At 36.9% G+C, this 19,097-nt stretch overlaps 1 protein-coding gene across 1 annotated transcript in view; it reads right to left on the bottom strand.

The window, feature by feature from the left end:
- Window positions 1–612: 612 nt before the first annotated feature.
- The window catches only part of GRM7 (glutamate metabotropic receptor 7), a 539,227-nt gene continuing 520,742 nt past the window's right edge, over window positions 613–19,097 (bottom strand). Inside the window, exons 9-10 of the mRNA XM_058171493.1 lie at window positions 8,098–8,344; window positions 613–683 (exon numbers count right to left, since the gene is read on the bottom strand). Coding sequence (XP_058027476.1) covers window positions 613–683; window positions 8,098–8,344 — 318 coding nt within the window. The remainder of the gene's footprint in view (window positions 684–8,097; window positions 8,345–19,097) is intronic.

The raw sequence follows: 19,097 nt of genomic DNA, 5'->3' as shown, positions 1-19,097 counted from the left end.
ACTGGAGGTTGAAGTTGATTTCTTTATTAAGAGAATAAATTTTTCCTTTCCTTTTCCTTTCCTCCCCGCACCCCTAGTTATAAAGTTAACTTCTATTTCATTTAAAGAAGAGAGAAAAAATATTATCTTTATGGGGAGATCAACCATCATACATTCCTCAAAAACATGCTCTCAAGCTAGCCTATATCCAGTCCTTCAGGGGAAGTCAATCTCTGAGATTAGAAATGAAATATCAGCAATTCATGTACTCTATGGCAGGGGTCTCCAACCTTGGCAACTTTAAGCCTGGAGGACTTCAACTCTGGCTGGGGAATTCTGGGAGTTGAAGTCCTCCAGGCTTAAAGTTGCCAACGTTGGAGGCCCCTGCTCTGTGGGGCAAAAAAAAAAAAAAAAGATCATGGACTGTGGCTTTCCATTAGCTGGAAAACATTCTCACAAGCTTTGTATTGACTTTATAATTCATTATTTCAATTAATACAATGCAAACAACTTTAGGTTTTATCAGCAACTTCAGTAAAGTCAATGCATTTTTAACATTTAATGATGCATTTAAAAAAAATGAAGCAGTAAAAGTTAGATCTTTATCTTACCTTCTAAAAAAGCAGGCAAGAGCTATACTGTAGGTGGAATAGTGTACCAAGTAACAGATTTTTGAACACTTTTTCTTACAGGTGGTATGCAGTCTATAGGAAAAGTAAATATATTTGTATATATAATCCATGGGTTTAAATATATCATATCATTTATTTTTTATGAGCTAGTGCCACTCATAATATAAAGCTTGTAACCTGTCAAGGTGCAGTATATCGTTTATACCGTCAAGAAACCAAGCAGTTCAAAAAAAGGTTTGGGTATTTCCAAACACAAAAGAAAGTCTCCTTATATCAGGAGCATGACTTGGGACAGTTTATACAAATCAAGGATTTTGTCCAGAATCCAATCCCTTTCACCATGCTATCAGTTTTCATTGCTCTTCAAAATTTGAGGTTGGGTTGATTTTCTTATCTCTCCTGTTCCTCAAAAGATGAAGTAGGCAACAACATGCCAAAGATGTCAGAAACTAATGCAGATGAACAAGCAAAAGAGATAGCCCAGCATAGCAGCATTTGTACAGCAGACTGTGCGATGCATTCGCCATTCACGCCTCTTTAAACAGGTGTACACAACCAATGGACGCTCTTAAGCCCTGCCTTTTTTTTTTATTTGATTGCATTCTTACACCCTTCTAATCCAGGGGTCTCCAACCTTGGCAACTTTAAGACTTGTGGACTTCAACTCCCAGAGTTCCTCAGTCAGCTTTGCTAGCTGAGGAGCTCTGGGAGTTGAAGTCCACAAGTCTTAAAGTTGCCAAGGTTGGAGACCCCTGCTCTAGTCTGAAAGAGATAGAGAATCACAGGAGAGTTCAACCTTATGTATGTATGCTACACTACTCTAGCTGAATTGAGGAAGGAGAAAAACTCCTAGCTGAATTGAAGTGAGCCTCGCTTAATGCATATTAAACAGGCATCCATTTCATTTTACTACTGAAATAAAACTTGTCGTGATCAGAAGGTGACCTCTCCAGCTGATGATAAGGGTCAAGCAAATGTTATATTTCACACTGCATTTTCTCCCAAATATTATTTACCAAGGACATCAATCATAAATCACACTACATGTATATGTGAGAGAGATGGGGGGGAGGAAGACAGACAGATAGAAAGAAAGAAGGGAGGGAGGGAGGGAGGGAGGGAGGGAGGGAGGGAGTAAAAGGAGGGAGGGAGAAATAGAGAGAGAAAGGAAGGAAGGAAGGAAAAAAACTTTTGGGAAATATTAATAGCTCATGATCCTTCGTTGGTAAGCAGGTATCAAATCCTGTGTGAACAAAGAAACTCATCTTCAAATACACCACAGCCTACCTATATTTAAACCAACATCCACTACTTTATTATTGGCACTCTTCGTCTGATTGTAACCTTAACATTTAATTAAGGAGAGAGAATAGACTGAGTCTAAACTTATTGTTTTTCTTCACTGTGAGAGAAAGAGAAGGAAAGAGTGCAAGGGAAGTTTGGTTACCTGTCTTCCTCTCTTCTCCAAGCCACTATGCTTCTTTCAAACACACCTCCTTTCTGATTATAGAGGCAGATTACTACTAGTCTTCTTCCTTCACTCCATGTAGCCTACTGAGGTTAAAGAACTCCTGAAAGCTGCTTGTATTTCTGTATTTCTGTCCCTTCTTCAGTTCCAATCTCTGATATCAGCAGCATGTTAGAAGTTCCTTGATCAACAGTTCACTTTATTCCATTCAAAATATGATGACTAGCAGACTAGCTTTTTAAAAGGCTGAGCTGAGGTATGACTACCTGTAACTTCGTATCTTCCATTTTCTATTATTGAATATTATTATTTCTATTATTATTGAAAAATATGAGTTAGATATCAACAGCATGTCTGCATGTCTTGACCATTAAACGAATACAGAAAGTTGAGAAATTTATTTATTCAAGATAGCCTTAGAATGAATCAAACTAGCTAGACAGCTATCTATCATTTTATCTTCTAAATAGGGTTATTAGGAGCATGATTTCTGTCATCTGTAAACCAGATCAGTTTCTCAATCTGGCTCCTATAGTGTACATATGGCTGGATATACATATACATGTACATATAGAGTGATTCATGTCTGTTTGAGAGAGAGAGGGAGGTGAAGAGACTATATTCAGTTGCCTTGGTCAATTTCAGTTCAGCCTTTGGCATATAGCCATGCTGGCGACGTGACCATGAAAATTGTCTTCAGATAACTCTGGCTCCCTCAGCCAAGAAATGGAGATGAGCACTGTGCCCTATTGTCAAAGACAACTGACGGGGAAACCTTTACCTTTTAAAATATTAAGTATTTAATTTAATAAATACATATTATAACAGAATATGATTGATATGGAATATAGTACTAATATCCCATTGCTTACAGGCCACAAGAAACTTTGAAGCTGGTTTTTGTTTGTTTGTTTTGGTAGATCCTGGAAGCCCAAATACCTGAAACACAAATATGTGGGTTTTTTGCAGATTTATTCAGGAAATGAAAAAAAAGAAGAAGAAGAAGAAGAAGAGTGGGGGGGGGAGAATGTAAATGGGCTATACAGATTCATTAAAATACAGTAACTCCATTCAATAAATTGGGGGGAAAGTCTCAAACTTTCTGTATCCAATGTCATCGGACTATTCATTTATCTCACAGCTGTCTAAAAATGAATTTTTAAAAGTAATTATCCCTGATAATTACAAATATTTCATCTTTATACATAACAAACAAAGATCACTAAGTTAAAATAATAACAATTTGGCTGAGATGCTTCTATTGGCGCCAGTGTTGTCATGACTAGGAGAAGAAGCATTATATTTATTCAAATAAAAGCACAATCAAAGATTTTGTTAAATCCTGTGAGATTTAGCCTGTGAAACTATGAGAAGAATAAATTATTTTGGGGAAAAGAAACTATATGTACAAGTTTCGCCTTCATTGTTAGATGCTGAAGATACTGAAAAAGGAAGTAATTAAAATACAACAAATACAGACAGACTTACAGTCAAACATATAATAGCAAAGCAAAGCTTTTCAATGAAAAAAAGCATACATGCATCAGATGCAAGTTGTGATTATGATTAGTGGGTTGGCAGGCATTATGGACAGCTGACTTTTAAGGCTTTTCAAAGATCCTTCAAAATCCCATACTAGGGATCCCCATTTTTGTGGGGAGGAGGATAAAAGGTCCAATTGGAAGTCTAAGATCATTTCATGGAGGTCTCACACATTGGCTCTTTACCTACTCACAAAATACCCTCAACAGCACCCATGTTATCTTCTTTTCTTCTAACCAGGTAAGAAGAGTAGACTGCAGACCCATTTTATTTTGCCAGATCACTTATTCCTTATGTGTAAAATGTAAGGACCGTCTTGGAAATAAAGATGATTCTGCAGCCTAACATTTTGCTTTGTGGTATACTGGATTCCTTATTTTAAAAAAATATATGCCTTTTTAAAATATTTAAAAAGGCATATATTTTCCATTTAAAAAATCAAGCAAACATTTGTCTGATAGGTACAACTGGGGATGGGGGGGAGGGTGTCCACAGGGAAATGAGTTTTTGTGAACATCACACTAGGAACTCCAGACCTATATTTTTGTGTAGAAAAACAAAGTAAAAGTTCAGTTCATGCCTGATAATCAAAACAGAGAAACCTATAGTTCATGAAACAATGTTGGAGTATAAGTTTCACCCTCCTTGGCTACTAATGATGGTTATATAAGATGTTAGGATATTGCCAATATCCAGCAACAACTAAACGGCTGAAAGTATCCCACTGCTGCCACATAGGAAAACTTTCATAATATAAAGTGAAGATAACAATCACTCTCCATTGTAATTCATTATCCATTACAAAACATTTAGCACAATATTTTATTTAGTTTACCACTGTTGTAAATTTTTAGGAGAGTGGCTAATTTTCACCAGTACCTCCGTAAGCATCAACCTGGGTGCATCACAGAGAACAAACTTACTCAAAGTTCAGAGGAGGTACATTAAAGATTGGAGCCTTTATAAAACCCCTTACAAGATGGACTGAAATATTGGGTCTTTTCTATGCTACCAACCAATTTAAAAGTGAATCCATTGGCCCTTTCTGGCAATATCAATGCTGTACATTTCAGAAAATGGAGCCAATAATGCCCTGGAAGATAGACTACATGATGACATACCATCATTATTAGGACATTGCGTGGTTGAGAAAAAGATGGCTGGTACTATACCATCTTCCTAGGATCATTCCTTTTCAAAGTACAGAATAAATGGCCTGTAAACACTCCGATGAGCCACAGTCTCACTTTTAAACTAAATAAAGGAGAGTGGAGAAAGCCCTTTGACTGTCTGATAATCCAATTTGTAACTACAAATACCAGGAGACAATAATTTCTCTTTCTCCACTCAATGACAGTTCCTGAATTTGCCTCTCCCACCATACATATATTTATCTTCTCCTTCTGTTTATTGCCAGTTTAATGGAGAATAACTGAGATAACAATATTGTAGTTTAAAGAACAAAGACTGCTAGAATAAACAAGTGCTGAGACCATGAACAGGAAAAATGTCTGAAGACTGAGTAATAAAAAAACTGATGATCTTGCATATATTTGATTGAAATGTCAGATGCCCTATTAATGATGCTTCATCTGCAGCCTATGATTCATTAACACATGCTGTGATAGCCTTTTTCTGAATGCAATGGGGCAATAATCTGCATACAATAGCAATGACTTTTTTCCCCAAAGCCTTCCATTAAAGAAAAAGGAGAGAAAGTCAATAGCTAACATTTTTTTAAAACTTTTGGAACAAGAAATATCTTGGTGTTTGGAGGTACACAAATCTGTAGCATTTGTTTAGGGAAAATAACATGATTATATAATTTTAAAAAGAAAGAACACATTGTTAAGCACTATCATCCCACAGAACATCTGACAGCAAATTCTATACTGAATAGCAAGCATGGCTCTTGCAGAACAGTTAGTATCTAAAATAGGGATAAGAGTAGTCAGTCGCTGCTTAGGAGGTGTTGAAATGACTTGGGGTTATGCCAGAAACTGTCCTTGATACCCTTCATCTCAGGACATTTTCAGAAGCTGAAACAAGCTGATGTTGTTGACTCAAATTTCTCAACACTCAAACAGTTTTCTGATTTAACCATTAGATCAGGACATCCGCCCAGCTTTCTCCAACCTGACACTCTTTAGCAACTTCCATGATCCACAGCCTATATGGCGGATGAGTGTGGCAATTCTGGAAATGCTATTCCCAACTCATACAGAGTGTTACGGGTTAGGACAATCTAGATTAGCTCTAGTTTCACAAAGAATCTTCACAAAGGGGAGACGACCATACATGGGACATTACAAATCTGCTGACCATACCCCAATCTAATCTAATTGGTTTAATGGCCAATTTTAATTTTACTTTTCCTCCCCATTAAATCTCAGTTTCACAGGGTTGCAGAGGTGTTTTTACTCAACAATGATATTTAGAAAGTCAAAAATTAAAGAACTTTAGGTAACTGGTGGCAATTGTATCTAAGCATGAGGTCATACTGCTGTCTGAAGTTTGATCATTTCTTTTAAAATCATTGTTACAATGGCTTTTTGATCTTAGGCAGGAAGACAGCCCAGGGGGAGGCTCAACTAACCACATCTCAAAGGCATAATAACCACACAGCATTTAAAATTGTTCTGTTAAGGAGCCCTGGTGGTACAGTGATTAACTGCAGTATCACAGGCAAATTCTGCCCACAGTCTAGAGTTCAATCCTGACAGTGCTCAAGGTTGACTCAGCCTTCCATTCTTCCAAGGTTAGTGAAATGAGGATCCAGTTTGTTGGGGACAATATGCAAATAATGCTTACATTTGTAAACTGCCCAGAATGTGCAATGGGGTGGTATATAAATCTAAATGCTATTGCTATTCTGAGAACTGGAAGCTACTTTTTGCCATTTGTTGATAAATATGAGAAAGCCACTCAGAGAACTTTTCAAATGAGGGCAATCATGTATTAAAATTCCTTTGTTCTTTACATAATTTGCATTTAATTTCCCTTTATGTATTGTGTTCAAGTTAACCCTCTGCCTATGATTAGAGCTGTCAATTAAAGTGGTCAGTTAATCTATCACCTGTCTTTTAATTGAACTATTTAAATAAATATTCATATTACCAAATATTCTCTCTAACTATAATAGTCCTTTAATGCTATGGAGCTGAATTGGCAAACAATATTTTGTTGGTATTAAAATAATAGGGTTGTTGGTTTTTTGGGGAAGGGAGGGTTGTTGGAAAACCATGGCACTCGCTATTTGAGCAAAATGTCTTTTTGTGGGGTAGAGATAAAAAATAAATTGCAACCATAATCTTGGGAACTATTTAGAAACCAGCAAAACCCTGAAGCGCTGCTCCAGATGAATGTTCATCAAATAATAGTACTCATAAAGGAGGATGGAGCTTAACAAGGAAATTTGCATGGTAAATGCTTCAAATTCCTAAACATCTAAACCAATGGTGGGTTGCTCCTGGTTCTGTCCGGTTCTATAGAATCGGTAGTAAAAGCAATGGAAGGCTCCACCCCCCCCACCCGCAAGTCATAATTGAAGCGTGCGTGCTCCCAATGTGAACCGATAGTAAAGGTAAGTAGAACCCACCCCCTAATCTGAACAGTGTTTACACTGAATCAAAACACCACCATCAAAGTAAACACCACAACTACTACCATCCTATTTTAACTACGCATGGTTGTTTTGTGCTCACTGTGGCTGAAGGTTACCTACCACCATTTCATATTAGAACATGAAACAGCAACTGATTTAGGATATAAATTAACACCAGTTTTTTAAAGTTTAGTTCTTCCTCCACATTTAAAGCAGACAGCTCCAAGATTGTTTTTTTTTATTGTTGTTGCTGTTGTTGCTGCTGTTGTTACTGGTAGCCTTTTAAGACATTTCCTTTAAAGCTGTAGTGAAAACCTCAGACCAGAAGGCATCCTCTGTATTGCTGGACTTCAATTCCGGTCACCCTTAAAAGAATATGGCCGGTGGTCGTAATGATGCCATAAGGAATGAAGGCATACATTGCATATACTTTTTGGTATGAGTAAGCTACATAAAATAGGCAAAAAAAGTCACCCCCACCTATTTCTTGCTTCTCTATTTAACAGCATCAGAAATAGGTGACCTGAATGAGTATTCAGTCTGAGATCCATTATCAAAGCATACTATCATGCTCAAAAGGCTACCCCCTAAAGGAAAGGGGAGATATCTAGAAGAATTGCCTGTGGTATATTCTAAAGCAACCCAGAGTGTTATTCTCAGCATGGAGAACCGAAAAGCTCTGGGCAAAAGATTAACATTATAAAAGCAGCATCTCATGGGAATAGAACAGCTTCAGATAGACTTCTGTATAATCTTCAGGATAAGAACAAAGTAGGGATAAGTTCTCAAAGATAAGGTTCCTCTCAACACAGTCTCTACAACACTCTGGCAAAAAAAAAAAAAAAAAAAGCAACAAGTTTTAAACTACTTACTGTTTGGATCTACATTTTCACAAAGTTCTGTTTTTGCTTCCCCGTTGGGCCTGTCACTAGTTTTGTGTGATAGCCGTGAAGACATGGTGGCTGCTGTCACTACTGCTTTGAAGCTGCGTTTCCGCTTTTGGACGTTTAGTTCAGGATGGAAGATGATGATGTAAACTTTCGGCATGTAAAGCATCCCCAGGGCCACTGAAGCACTTAAGTTCATAGATATTGTAAGGGTGGTGGTTTGTACATAGACCTAGAAGACAGAATAGGAAAAGACACGATTGAAAAATAAGCAGTGGGTGAGTGCAATAACTTCAACAATGCAGGTGCCTTTTATGCTACTCCAAACAGATCTTCTGTATTCCAAATTCCTCATCAATAACAATTTGTCAGGCGCTCATGTTATTTAGGTTAAGTGTGGACTTTTGTTCTACACAATCGATCTGAGGCCATAGTGACAGGGGAAAAAAATGACAGAAATGCTTCTAAAGCTTGGTACAAAATTAACTTGATATTGTAGGTGAATTTACTCAGTAAGTTTTCATAGGTGAAAAAATGTTTTTTTTTTAATTTTTGCTGTCAATTATAAATTTAATATATTTGTTTCCATTTTGGCTTAGACACTGTTCCAAATATACCTGTATTTTTCTAGTGAATAAGTTTTCAACTTGACATTCAAACATTTAAACAGTTGGTATCGAGAATTTTTTTTTAAGAATTTTTATTTATTTATTTATTTTTTTTTAAACTTAACAAACCAACGGAATTTGATTGGAGTGATTGATGAGGTGCTAATGGACTAAAATAGAGGGTTCCTTTCTTCCCTAAAATCTTTTTCCCAGCCAATGCCCATAGTTAAATTCAGCCCTCATTATAAAATAATATAGATTCCATTAATGATTATTTGAGCAATATTTGCTAATGACAAGAACTTGTGCCTCTCTCTCTCTCTCTCTCTCTCTCTCTCTCTCTCTCTCTCTCTCTCCCTCCCTCCTTCTTTCTCTGTATGTATGTCTGTGTATGTGTGTGTCTGTCTGTCTGTCTGTCTCTCTTTCTCTCTCTCACTCTCTCTCTCTCTCTGTGAGAGTGATGAAAACCTAAATTCTGAGGAAAAAGATTCTCAACATTCTGGACATTCTCAAAACATACCTGTAGCTGCTAATCAATAAGTACAGTTTCCAAACCAACAATGGATTCACTTAACAGACATGGTATCCACCTATTTTAGTTTCTAAGTGGTTTCTAAGCACACAATTTACTTTTTTACAACAGTTAGTTTCTGGTTGGACATTTGTTTGCAGTATTTGCTTGTCTGTTTTTAATTTAAAATATACACCACCTTCTGCAGCATATCATGTAAAGCAATGTAAGCAATTTGAGAGAAATCAATATTAAACAACATGAAAACAAGTGTCCAAAGACTCTAATCAACCAGTCATCTCACAAAGAACTCACTCTGTCAACAATTAATCAGTGGAACAACTTGCCTCCAGAAATTGTAAATGCTCCAACACTGGAAATTTTTAAGAAAATGTTGGATAGCCATTTGTCTGAAATGGTGTAGGGTTTCCTACCTGGGCAGGGGATTGGACTAGAAGACCTCCAAGGTCCCTTCCAACTCTGATATTATTATTATTATTATTATTATTATTATTATTATTATTATTATTATTATTATTATTATTATTATTATTATTATTATTTCATAGAGGCCTGGGGAAAGACCAGGACTCGTTTAAATAAGGCTATTGTGTGTGGGGTGTGTGTGTGTGTGGAGGAGTTGTACAAATCTCTGGGTGGGCAGTTCCCAGAGAATGCCAAATCTGCCCAATCATATGAAATGTTTAATTATAGGAGACAGCTATCCACCCACCCACCCCCTATGCCATGTGGACCTTTATAGGTGATAACCAGCATCCTGAATTGTATCCAAAAGTCTATTTGTAAGTAATAGACTCAAAAAGAAGTAAGATTATGACATGGCCATAGGTGCTTGTTAAAGCTGTTTTTAGGACAGCTTCAGCTTGTAAATTGTTTTCAAGGTCAGCATATTGCAGAAATTTGCATGTTGGTTGTTTTAGGGCCTCATAGTCCAGCTATGGACTCCACTGCTGCAACAAATGGATTTTTGTGAAGGCCTAACTGCTCCTTGACCAAGAGCTATACATCTAAGGAAACCCACACATTGTGTACCAGTCCCAAAGAGTGAAATACAACCTAATCATGACTGAAGATGAAACATCTTCACACTCATGTGATCCATATGATCACAACCACTTCATTTTAGGGGTCAGCTTGAGTCCATTTCTAACCCTCTAGCTTTTGGGTACCTTCTTAGTTCAAATGCATGTATTGTACTTTTTGTTAAGATTTGTTTTTTCCAAAAAGATGTTCCAGCATTTCAAAACTACTCCTCTCAATAACATCTCTTGTGCACATTGAGTCTGTCCAATGCATTATTTTGACTGCAGCCAAAATAATGAGTCTTAATTCTTGAAAAATCAAGAACACCAAGGTAGACAATTCTTTGCCAGACACTCCTTAAGCCCTCTTGTTATGCTCTTGGATCTCCTTCTAACCATACTTCTAAATTTCAGTGTCATAAAGGAAGAAAATTAAAAGCCTGAGTGACCCTATTTAGAGATGATAAACCCATATTAGACGAAGCACTAAACTAAGTTATCCCAGATAATATTTTTAAACTGAATTCTCCAATCTCTCTCGCTCCCCCAAATGAAAGACTAAACAACCACGATCATCCTGGCCTTATCTATGGGGATGAAGCATTATATACATTTCTTACCAGCATATCTTAAGAAGGAATTATTGAATTGGAAAGGATTCAAACAAGAGTAATCAGGAGCATCTAGAGATGGGGGCTATCAAAACAGTCAAGATGATGGTCAGAAGCCCAGAATTTAAGCTGCCTTTTTTTCATGATTAAAGTGAAAAAGCAGCTGTCCTAAATGAAAGATTACAGCAAGTAGCTCCTCAGTTTGCAGTGAAGGAGGCATGACAAGGTTATATAAAAAAAATCACAAATGGCACAAATAATATGGATAAAGAGATTTTTACCCTCTTTCATGTTGTTAGAATTATTTACAAGAAGGGGAAAAAACTTACTTTTTTTACAAAACATCTGGTAAAATTGGCTACCTACAATGAGAATCCACATGGATAAATGAGGAAGTGAGAATCCAACTGAATAAAGTAACTGGGTTGCTTCATGGAAGATGAAACTATCCATAGTTACTACTACAGGTACTACCTGTACAGGTACTACCTGAATGAAAGGTAGCATGTTTTTATTATTTTATTTATTATTTATTATTATTTTTATTATTTAGATTTTTATACTGCCCTTCTCCCGAAGGACTCAGGGCAGTGTACAGCCAGATTAAAACAATTCAATATACAAAATTAAAACAACAGTTAAAATACATATTCTATAAGTGGCCGAGAATTAAAACCGTCGAATTGACCCATACTAAAATAACCCCATTAAAATTATTAAAAATTAAAAATTTAAAAATTTAAAAATCAAGCCAGTCCCGCTTGAATTATTGCTCAAATAATCATTAATGGAATCCATATTATTTTATAATGAGGGCTGAATTTAACTGTGGGATTGGCTGGGTTTTAAAATGGGAAGAAGCTTTTGTCTTCCAGTCCAGATGTAATGGAATGTGTGGATGACTTTGGGGCACAAGGGGAAGACACAGGAGCCCCCGGTGATTTAACAGTCAAAGAAAGAAACTTAGGAAGGACCCAGCTTAATAGATCAAGCAGTTAAAAGTAGCAGCGGGAAATTTGTATTTTCAGACTTGCAAGATTCTCTTAACATAGCCTTACTATAAAGAAGAATCTTATCATGTCTGGGAGGGCTGACATCAGGCTAGCAAACTTCTTAAATGCATTTAGTTGGTCATTGCATAACTCAAGGGATAGACTAAATGGGACTCGTCATATCCATCAAGGTTAATTTTATTCTTATTTTAGGCATAGCTGAAGGACAATAGGAACTCATTCTATCAATGTGACAATGGTCATAATGTAGGTCAGTGGCTGCTACCAGATGGCTCCAAAATTTCCTTCCTACAGAGTCCTGCATTTGGAGAGCTTGTGATAGAATAGTGCTTTACAAAATGGCTATGGGAAGATTGAAGCAGCACATGGAAAAAACAGTATCTCAAAACCACATGCATTGTAATTATTTCCTGGTGCAGAAATGTGAGTCAAGAATAAATTCCAGCTCTTTTAATGCCATTCATTCTTTTCCTTTCATTTCTAAAAAAGACATTCTAAGGGACCATACCAGTCAAGCACTAAACCATGATTTTAACTTCCATCAAGTCGAATAAATCCTATTCTAAATCTTCTTATATGCTGAGAATTAAATGCCTGAATGGGTCACCTAGCTACCTGTACAAGCATATAGAACTAAGGATGAAAAATTAGTAAATCAAGTTACTGATCACGGGCTTTATGATATTTTGCAAGCTTCATCAAATTATTTAATAGTTTAATCAACTAATTCTTTAATTGCAGATTAAAATTTGTCCCTCATTTATTATTTCATCTGGTTTATAGAAGTATGTTAATTCATTCTTCCATGTTCCAAATATAAATGAACATGAAACTCAGGCATAGTTGTCCTTGAAATTTGAAGAGAAGGCTAGCAACTATTTTGCATTTTAGGACAGCTTTGTTCAAATATTACCTCAAATTATACACTAACATAAAAAGAATAAATTCCCATGAGCTGTACACTTGTAATTTTACTTCCCCCCACCCCCTTTCTCTGGAACAACTACAGTAAGTTGAAAATAGCCTCCATACTCATTTTAAGATGATTTCAGTGCCTGAAATAGAAATTAATATCAAAGAAGAGTCAATAGCCAAAGTACTATGTGACAAGAAAATTATAAGGATATGACTGTAATTTTTAGACTTTGGGATGACAGATGATAAGGTCCCTCAATCCAGGAGTATGATTGTAGTTAGTGGAGAAGAACCTTGAAATTCATGAATAGATTTGGAAATGATAACATGGTGAGGCCAAGGTCTCAAGGGAATTACTAATAGCACCAGATTTTAAAAAGCGTCCTTTGTTTGACTAAGACACCCACTGTTGGAACAGAAACTATGGGAAGCCCCTGTTTGGTATGAACCTGTTGGATTTCATACCCTGTTTGTTATGAAATCCAGCAGGTTCTGACAGATTCTGGAGAACTAGTAGCGGAAATTTTGAGTAGTTTGGAGAACTGGCAAATACCACTTCTGGCTGGCCCAAGAGTGGGGTGGGAATGGAGATTTTGTAATATCCTTCTCCTGCCATGCCCATCAAGCCACACCATGCCTACCAAGCCACGCCCACCGAACTGGTAGTAAAAAAAATTTGGATTTCACCACTGGTATGAACCAAAGAAAACTTGAAATGGTCACTCCACAAATGAAATGCACTAAATTCTTCAGGCTGCTTCAGGAATTTGTGAATGTAGGTAGATTTGAATGGGCTACTTTATATCAGATAATTATATGATATTCAGGACAGGAAGAAATGGAATGGCAATGATCCTCAAAGAGACATTGTTATAAATGTGCTAATTTGTAACTAAATAAATGAGGGACTGTATCCTGGTTGTCCAATATGTTACACAAGGGTATGGTTCTGTAACAGACAAAATTCTGCAAAAGCAGTGAGGAATTCAATGACTAATTGCAAAAACTGGGAAATGAAATGGCTAGCAAAAACATAATCTTTCTAATTAGCATTGCAGTGCAAAATATTCTGTAAGCTGCCTTGAGTCACCATGGGCGAATAGGCAGCAATATAAATTCAATAAATAAATAAATAAAAGTTGAAGAAATGGAGCAACTTAACATTAAAGAAAGGTTTGGATTCAATAAAACAATAATGCCAAATACATATTGCTAGAGTTTTAAGAGACCTCTTTGTTCATTGCCAGCATGTGGTTTAAATAACAAACCATCTACTCAGAAGCTCAGCACCTTTAGAAGTACATTGCAATAAAATCATAAGGACACAAAATGAAAAGGTTCAGTGTAATCAGCCAGGAGACTTCTACATGCAGGTTGTTGTCAAATGTACAAAATAGGTATGTCAGCAAGATTTGGTCTGGTTCACAACTGGCCTCATGAAAAGGTTAGTTTTGTTTTTACCTTTGGTTTTATAGAATAGAATAGAATAGAATAGAATAGAATAGAATTTTTATTGGCCAAGTGTGATTGGACACACAAAGAATTTGTCTTGGTGCATATGCTCTCAGTGTATATAAAAGAAAAGATACCTTCATCAAGCTACAACACTTACAACACTTAATGATAGTCATAGGGTACAAATTTAACACTTAATGATACAACATTTAATGATAGTCATAGGCTACAAATAAGCAATCAGGAAACAATATCAGTATAAATCTAAGGATACAAGCAACAAAGTTACAGTCATAAGTGGAAGGAGATGGGTGAGCTGGCTAGGATCATTATCTGAGATAGGTGGTCATATAACTTTGATTAATCAATAAATAAATCACATGCAGTCAACATATATCAGTTCTATAAGAAATGGAATTGATATATTTATCTTGGGTAATAAAATAGCCCAGGATCTATGGAAAGAGATAAGGAACTCTCTTAAAGCTGAACTGGAGAACAATGCAAGTAGGTTTCAAGTGTGAGGAAAATGGATAATGAAAGCTTGGGTCTACTAAGATATTATCAGAAAGACATGACTGGAAAGTATGGAATCAAATGAGAGTGCCAAAAGTTTGAGATATGTGGATGACACCCTTTTGTTATTCAAAATAAAAGATGGAAAAGACCTTATTATAAAAATAAAACTGAAACACTTCTACCTACGTATCAATTATATTATTTCAAGGTAAACAACAGTATACAGAATGCAGACAGTGGGGAAAATAACCATGTTTGGCAAAATTGAGGTGTGTAGAAGATGGGAAAGATAACGGATAGATTGGATTGTTGAGAATGAGATCATTTTCAGAATATTATAGAAATTGGTAAAGTATAGATTAGCAATTGAGGGCAGGTCAAAATTGTAGGTATTTTTCCTACAGCACTAGGAGCTCAGCTTTATTCAGAGATAATTCTAGCCCTAACAAACTCTGATTCAATGAAGAACAAAAAAATACAATTGTTGAAGATCATCAAGTCAGCTTAGAATAGCTTAGAATAGTCAGTAGAATAGCTATTTAATGTGGATCTCCTTTCCTTTAATTTAGTGTTCTTCCCTTAATATACAATGCCTTAGAACAGTGGTGGGATTCGAATTTTTTAACAACTGGTTCTGTGGGTGTGGCTTATTTGGGGAGTGGCTTGGTGGTCATGTGACTGGGTGGGCATGGCTATGTGCATAGGGATTACTCAGAGGGATGAAAAAAGTCATCTCTGACTGGTCCTTGCACTTTTGACCAGTCCTTGCACTTATGACTGGTCATCATTTATGCCTGTTGCAGCATTCTTTACAACCATGTCACTCATTTCACAACTGCGGTGTTTCATGTGACCAGGTGGGCATGGCCAGGTGGTCATATGACATCGCCTCTTTGCCCTAATGACAGTTTGCTGCAACCGTCGTAAGTGTAAATAATGGTCATAAATCCCTTTTTTCAATGCCATTGTAACTGTTGTAAGTCAAAGATTACCTGTACAAAAATACAAAAAACTTCTTTGCTTGCAAAAAGCTGCCCTAAATACCAATCATTAGATTAGAAATACCTGCAAACTGTAGTTACAAATCAGGCAGGGTGCCAAAGCACCTCGAGGAATTAAAATAGTTAAAATGCAATGATAACTATCAGCAGCCAACTCTTGCTCATAAAGTGATCAGAGAGGTCATTTAAGCTCTCCAGAATAAAGCAAAGGAGCAAACAGAATATCTGTTGCTTGTTAAACCAATTACCAGAACAAATAGACACAGGAACTAGTCAGATTTCCGAAGCTGCTTCTTTTCAGGAACAGAGATTAAATTTTTTCCTTCCAGACGAAGCCAATTTAGGGGAAAGTATCTCATCACTAAACACAGGATTAAACATCACCAAGCACAGAATTAAACTTCACCAAAACCCAGTTTTAGGCCAAAAGTCAGAAAGGGTATGTAAACCCACATTTGAATGTCAATCTTTCTAGCTAGCCAATGAGCCTTGCTGAATGTCACTCATCTTGGTTCCTTGTCATTAAAAGCTTCTGCTTCGTTATTCAATTATTTCTTCAAAGTGCTGCTCATTGCATCCTGGCTGGAAGAACTCCAACAGGAGAGTATTTCCTCCCAACAGTGGTGTAAAAAATTTGAAACAACCCTTCCCCTTTAAGAAAGTGAGGTTAAGAACCTTAAGAAAGGCCCTCACATTGCATTTTGGGGATTCGGCCACACTTGCATGCATTTGCGTGCGTGTGTGCTTTGGGCACTCAGCACCAAAAAAGGTTAACCAGCACTGCCTTAGAATCGAGAAGGTTTGCCTTCTCACACCCAGGGCTCAAGTCATACAGGACATAATTAGAGAAAGTAAGTTGGTAACAGTACCCAAAATAGGCAATTAATTGCTGTAAAGCAGCAATCCCCAACCTTTCCACCTTGGCAATCCAACAGTGTGTGTGTATGTGCATGTGTCAGGCATGCACACGTACCCGTGCAGACACAACTCCATTTGTGCAAGTGACGGTACATGTACCCACTCCACCCATGAATGGAGCATCATGTGTGAGTGCAAGTCCTGTCCACTCACGTGAATGGAACTTCACGTATGTGCGCTTGCCCACCCCTCATGTAGCCCAGTTTCTAAAAGGCCGTGGGCCAGTGGAATGCTTTCTGGAGAATGTGGCAGCTTGTTAGCTTAAACCTCCAGAAATAGAGATGGGGGGGGGGACTATTAGAATCTGCCCCAGGAGCATATCCTCATTCCTGCCACTTCCATTGGACTGAACATTGAGTTTTTACTGATTTTTTTCCTTCACACATACAAACACCGGGAATGTCTCTGGGATGTCAGATGCTGGCACTATTTCAACATAAACACTTCTATGCAGAAGGGATTTTAGAACTGTAAATACTATTGCAAGGTCACATTTTACTATTGTCTCCATCAAAGAACAACTGACTTTTTGTACTAACACTCTGAAAAGGATTATTAAGGAATGCTTACTTTTTGTTCTTAATGTTTTCCATCAATTAAGGCCTTTTGATAGAAGTTAATAGCAGAAACAGCTGCCTATTTATGAGCTCTACTAAAACGTTGGATTTTTGTATTTGTTTATTATTTAAAGCCTCAGGTATCCTGCTTTTAAAAACTTAATTCTTACAAAATTTATTGCCATAAAGACGAACTGATAAAGCAGTAATAAAATACAGTGGTTTTACTAAGAATTTAAAAAGCGGTACTAATATTTCACTTGATTTTGATTCTATGCCTCAGTTTATACAACTAAGGATTGTATTAGCTTTTTTGTCTGCTACTGCACACTGCTCGCTCATGTTTAAGGGATTGCCCACTAGGACTCCAAGGTCCCTCTGATAGTTACTGTTTTTGAGCCAGGTTTTGCCTAATCTGTACTTGTACCAGGGGTGGATTCTACTTACCTTTACTAGCGGTTTGCAATGGGATTGCATGTGCGCCAAGCTACTGCGCATGCATAGAAGCTTATATGCACGCACCAATCACCTATGATGACATCTGGGTCGGTGGGCGGAGCCTCCCACTGGTTTTATTACCGGATCTATAGAACCGGTCTGAAGTGGGGGCAACACACCACTGACTTGTAACTTTGATTTTTCCTGCCTAAGTATAAAACTTTAAAATTCATGTTGTTGGATAGGGCCCATTGTTCAAATCTGTCAAGACCTTTTTGGATCCTGAGCTTGTCTTCTAGGGTGTTAGTTAGTCCTGTCAGCTTAGTGTCATCTGCAAATTTGATGAGTTCCCCTTCTATTCCCTCATCTAATATTTATGAAAATATTGAAGAGTACTGGCCCTATGACAGAACCTTGTGGTATCCACTGCTTACTTCCCTTCATGTAGATGTAGTACTATTAAGGATGATTCATTGAGTATGTTTTGTGAACCAGTTACAAATCCATCTGGTGGTGATGCTGTCTGTTCCACATTTTACCAAGAAGTAGGTTGTGATCTACTTTGCTGAATGCCTTGCTGAAGTCTATAGTACATCCACAGCATTTTGCTTATCTACTAATTTAGTCACTTTTGAAAGAATGAAATAAGATTGGGTTAGCATGATCTGTTTTAACAAACCCATGCTGACTTCTAGTTATAACTTTATTTGTTTCTAGATGTTCACATATGTTTTTTATTTTTTATTTTTATTTATTATTTACTTTATTCATTAAACATGAAACCCAGTCAACTGAACATTCAAAAATACATCACCAATACCATTGACTGATGCTAATGCCATTGATACGGGTTGCTGCCAGGGTCCTAGCTATCACCCATGTACCTTTTAAAGGTGTACGATGTTCCAAGTAGCACAGTTTTTTACAGTTCTGCTAGTGTTATTGCAGGAAGCTGCAATTTGCTGATGTATGTTACAAAATTCTTCAACATGGTACCAAGTGCCCCGATTACAATGGATATCACTGTTACATGTTTCATCCATAGCCGTGTAGTTTCAATGGCCAGGTCGCAATATTTCATGATTTTTTCCAGTTCTTTTTCCTTTGACTTTGGCATCTCCTGGTACAACGATGTCAATAAATTGTACATTTTGGTTTTAGATATCTGGTGTGTTGTGTTCCAAATGATGATCTGTCTGTATTCAAAAGTCCCACAAGATATTCATCTTCTCATTTTCTATAACTTTTTCCACTTTATGTTCCCATGACTTTTTGGTTACAGGTAAGTTGTATTTTTTACATAATGACCAGTGGATTAATTTAGCAACTTGGTTGTTATTTGTGTCTAGCTTTGTAATCAGTTTGTGCGATTTTGCTGCATTCACATATTAAATGT

This window comes from Ahaetulla prasina, chromosome 2 (genome assembly GCF_028640845.1).
Source record: "Ahaetulla prasina isolate Xishuangbanna chromosome 2, ASM2864084v1, whole genome shotgun sequence".
NCBI classification, from domain to species: Eukaryota; Metazoa; Chordata; class Lepidosauria; order Squamata; family Colubridae; genus Ahaetulla; species Ahaetulla prasina.
The sequence above is the reverse complement of the archived record's forward strand: the minus strand, read 5'-3'. Positions and strand labels throughout refer to the sequence as shown.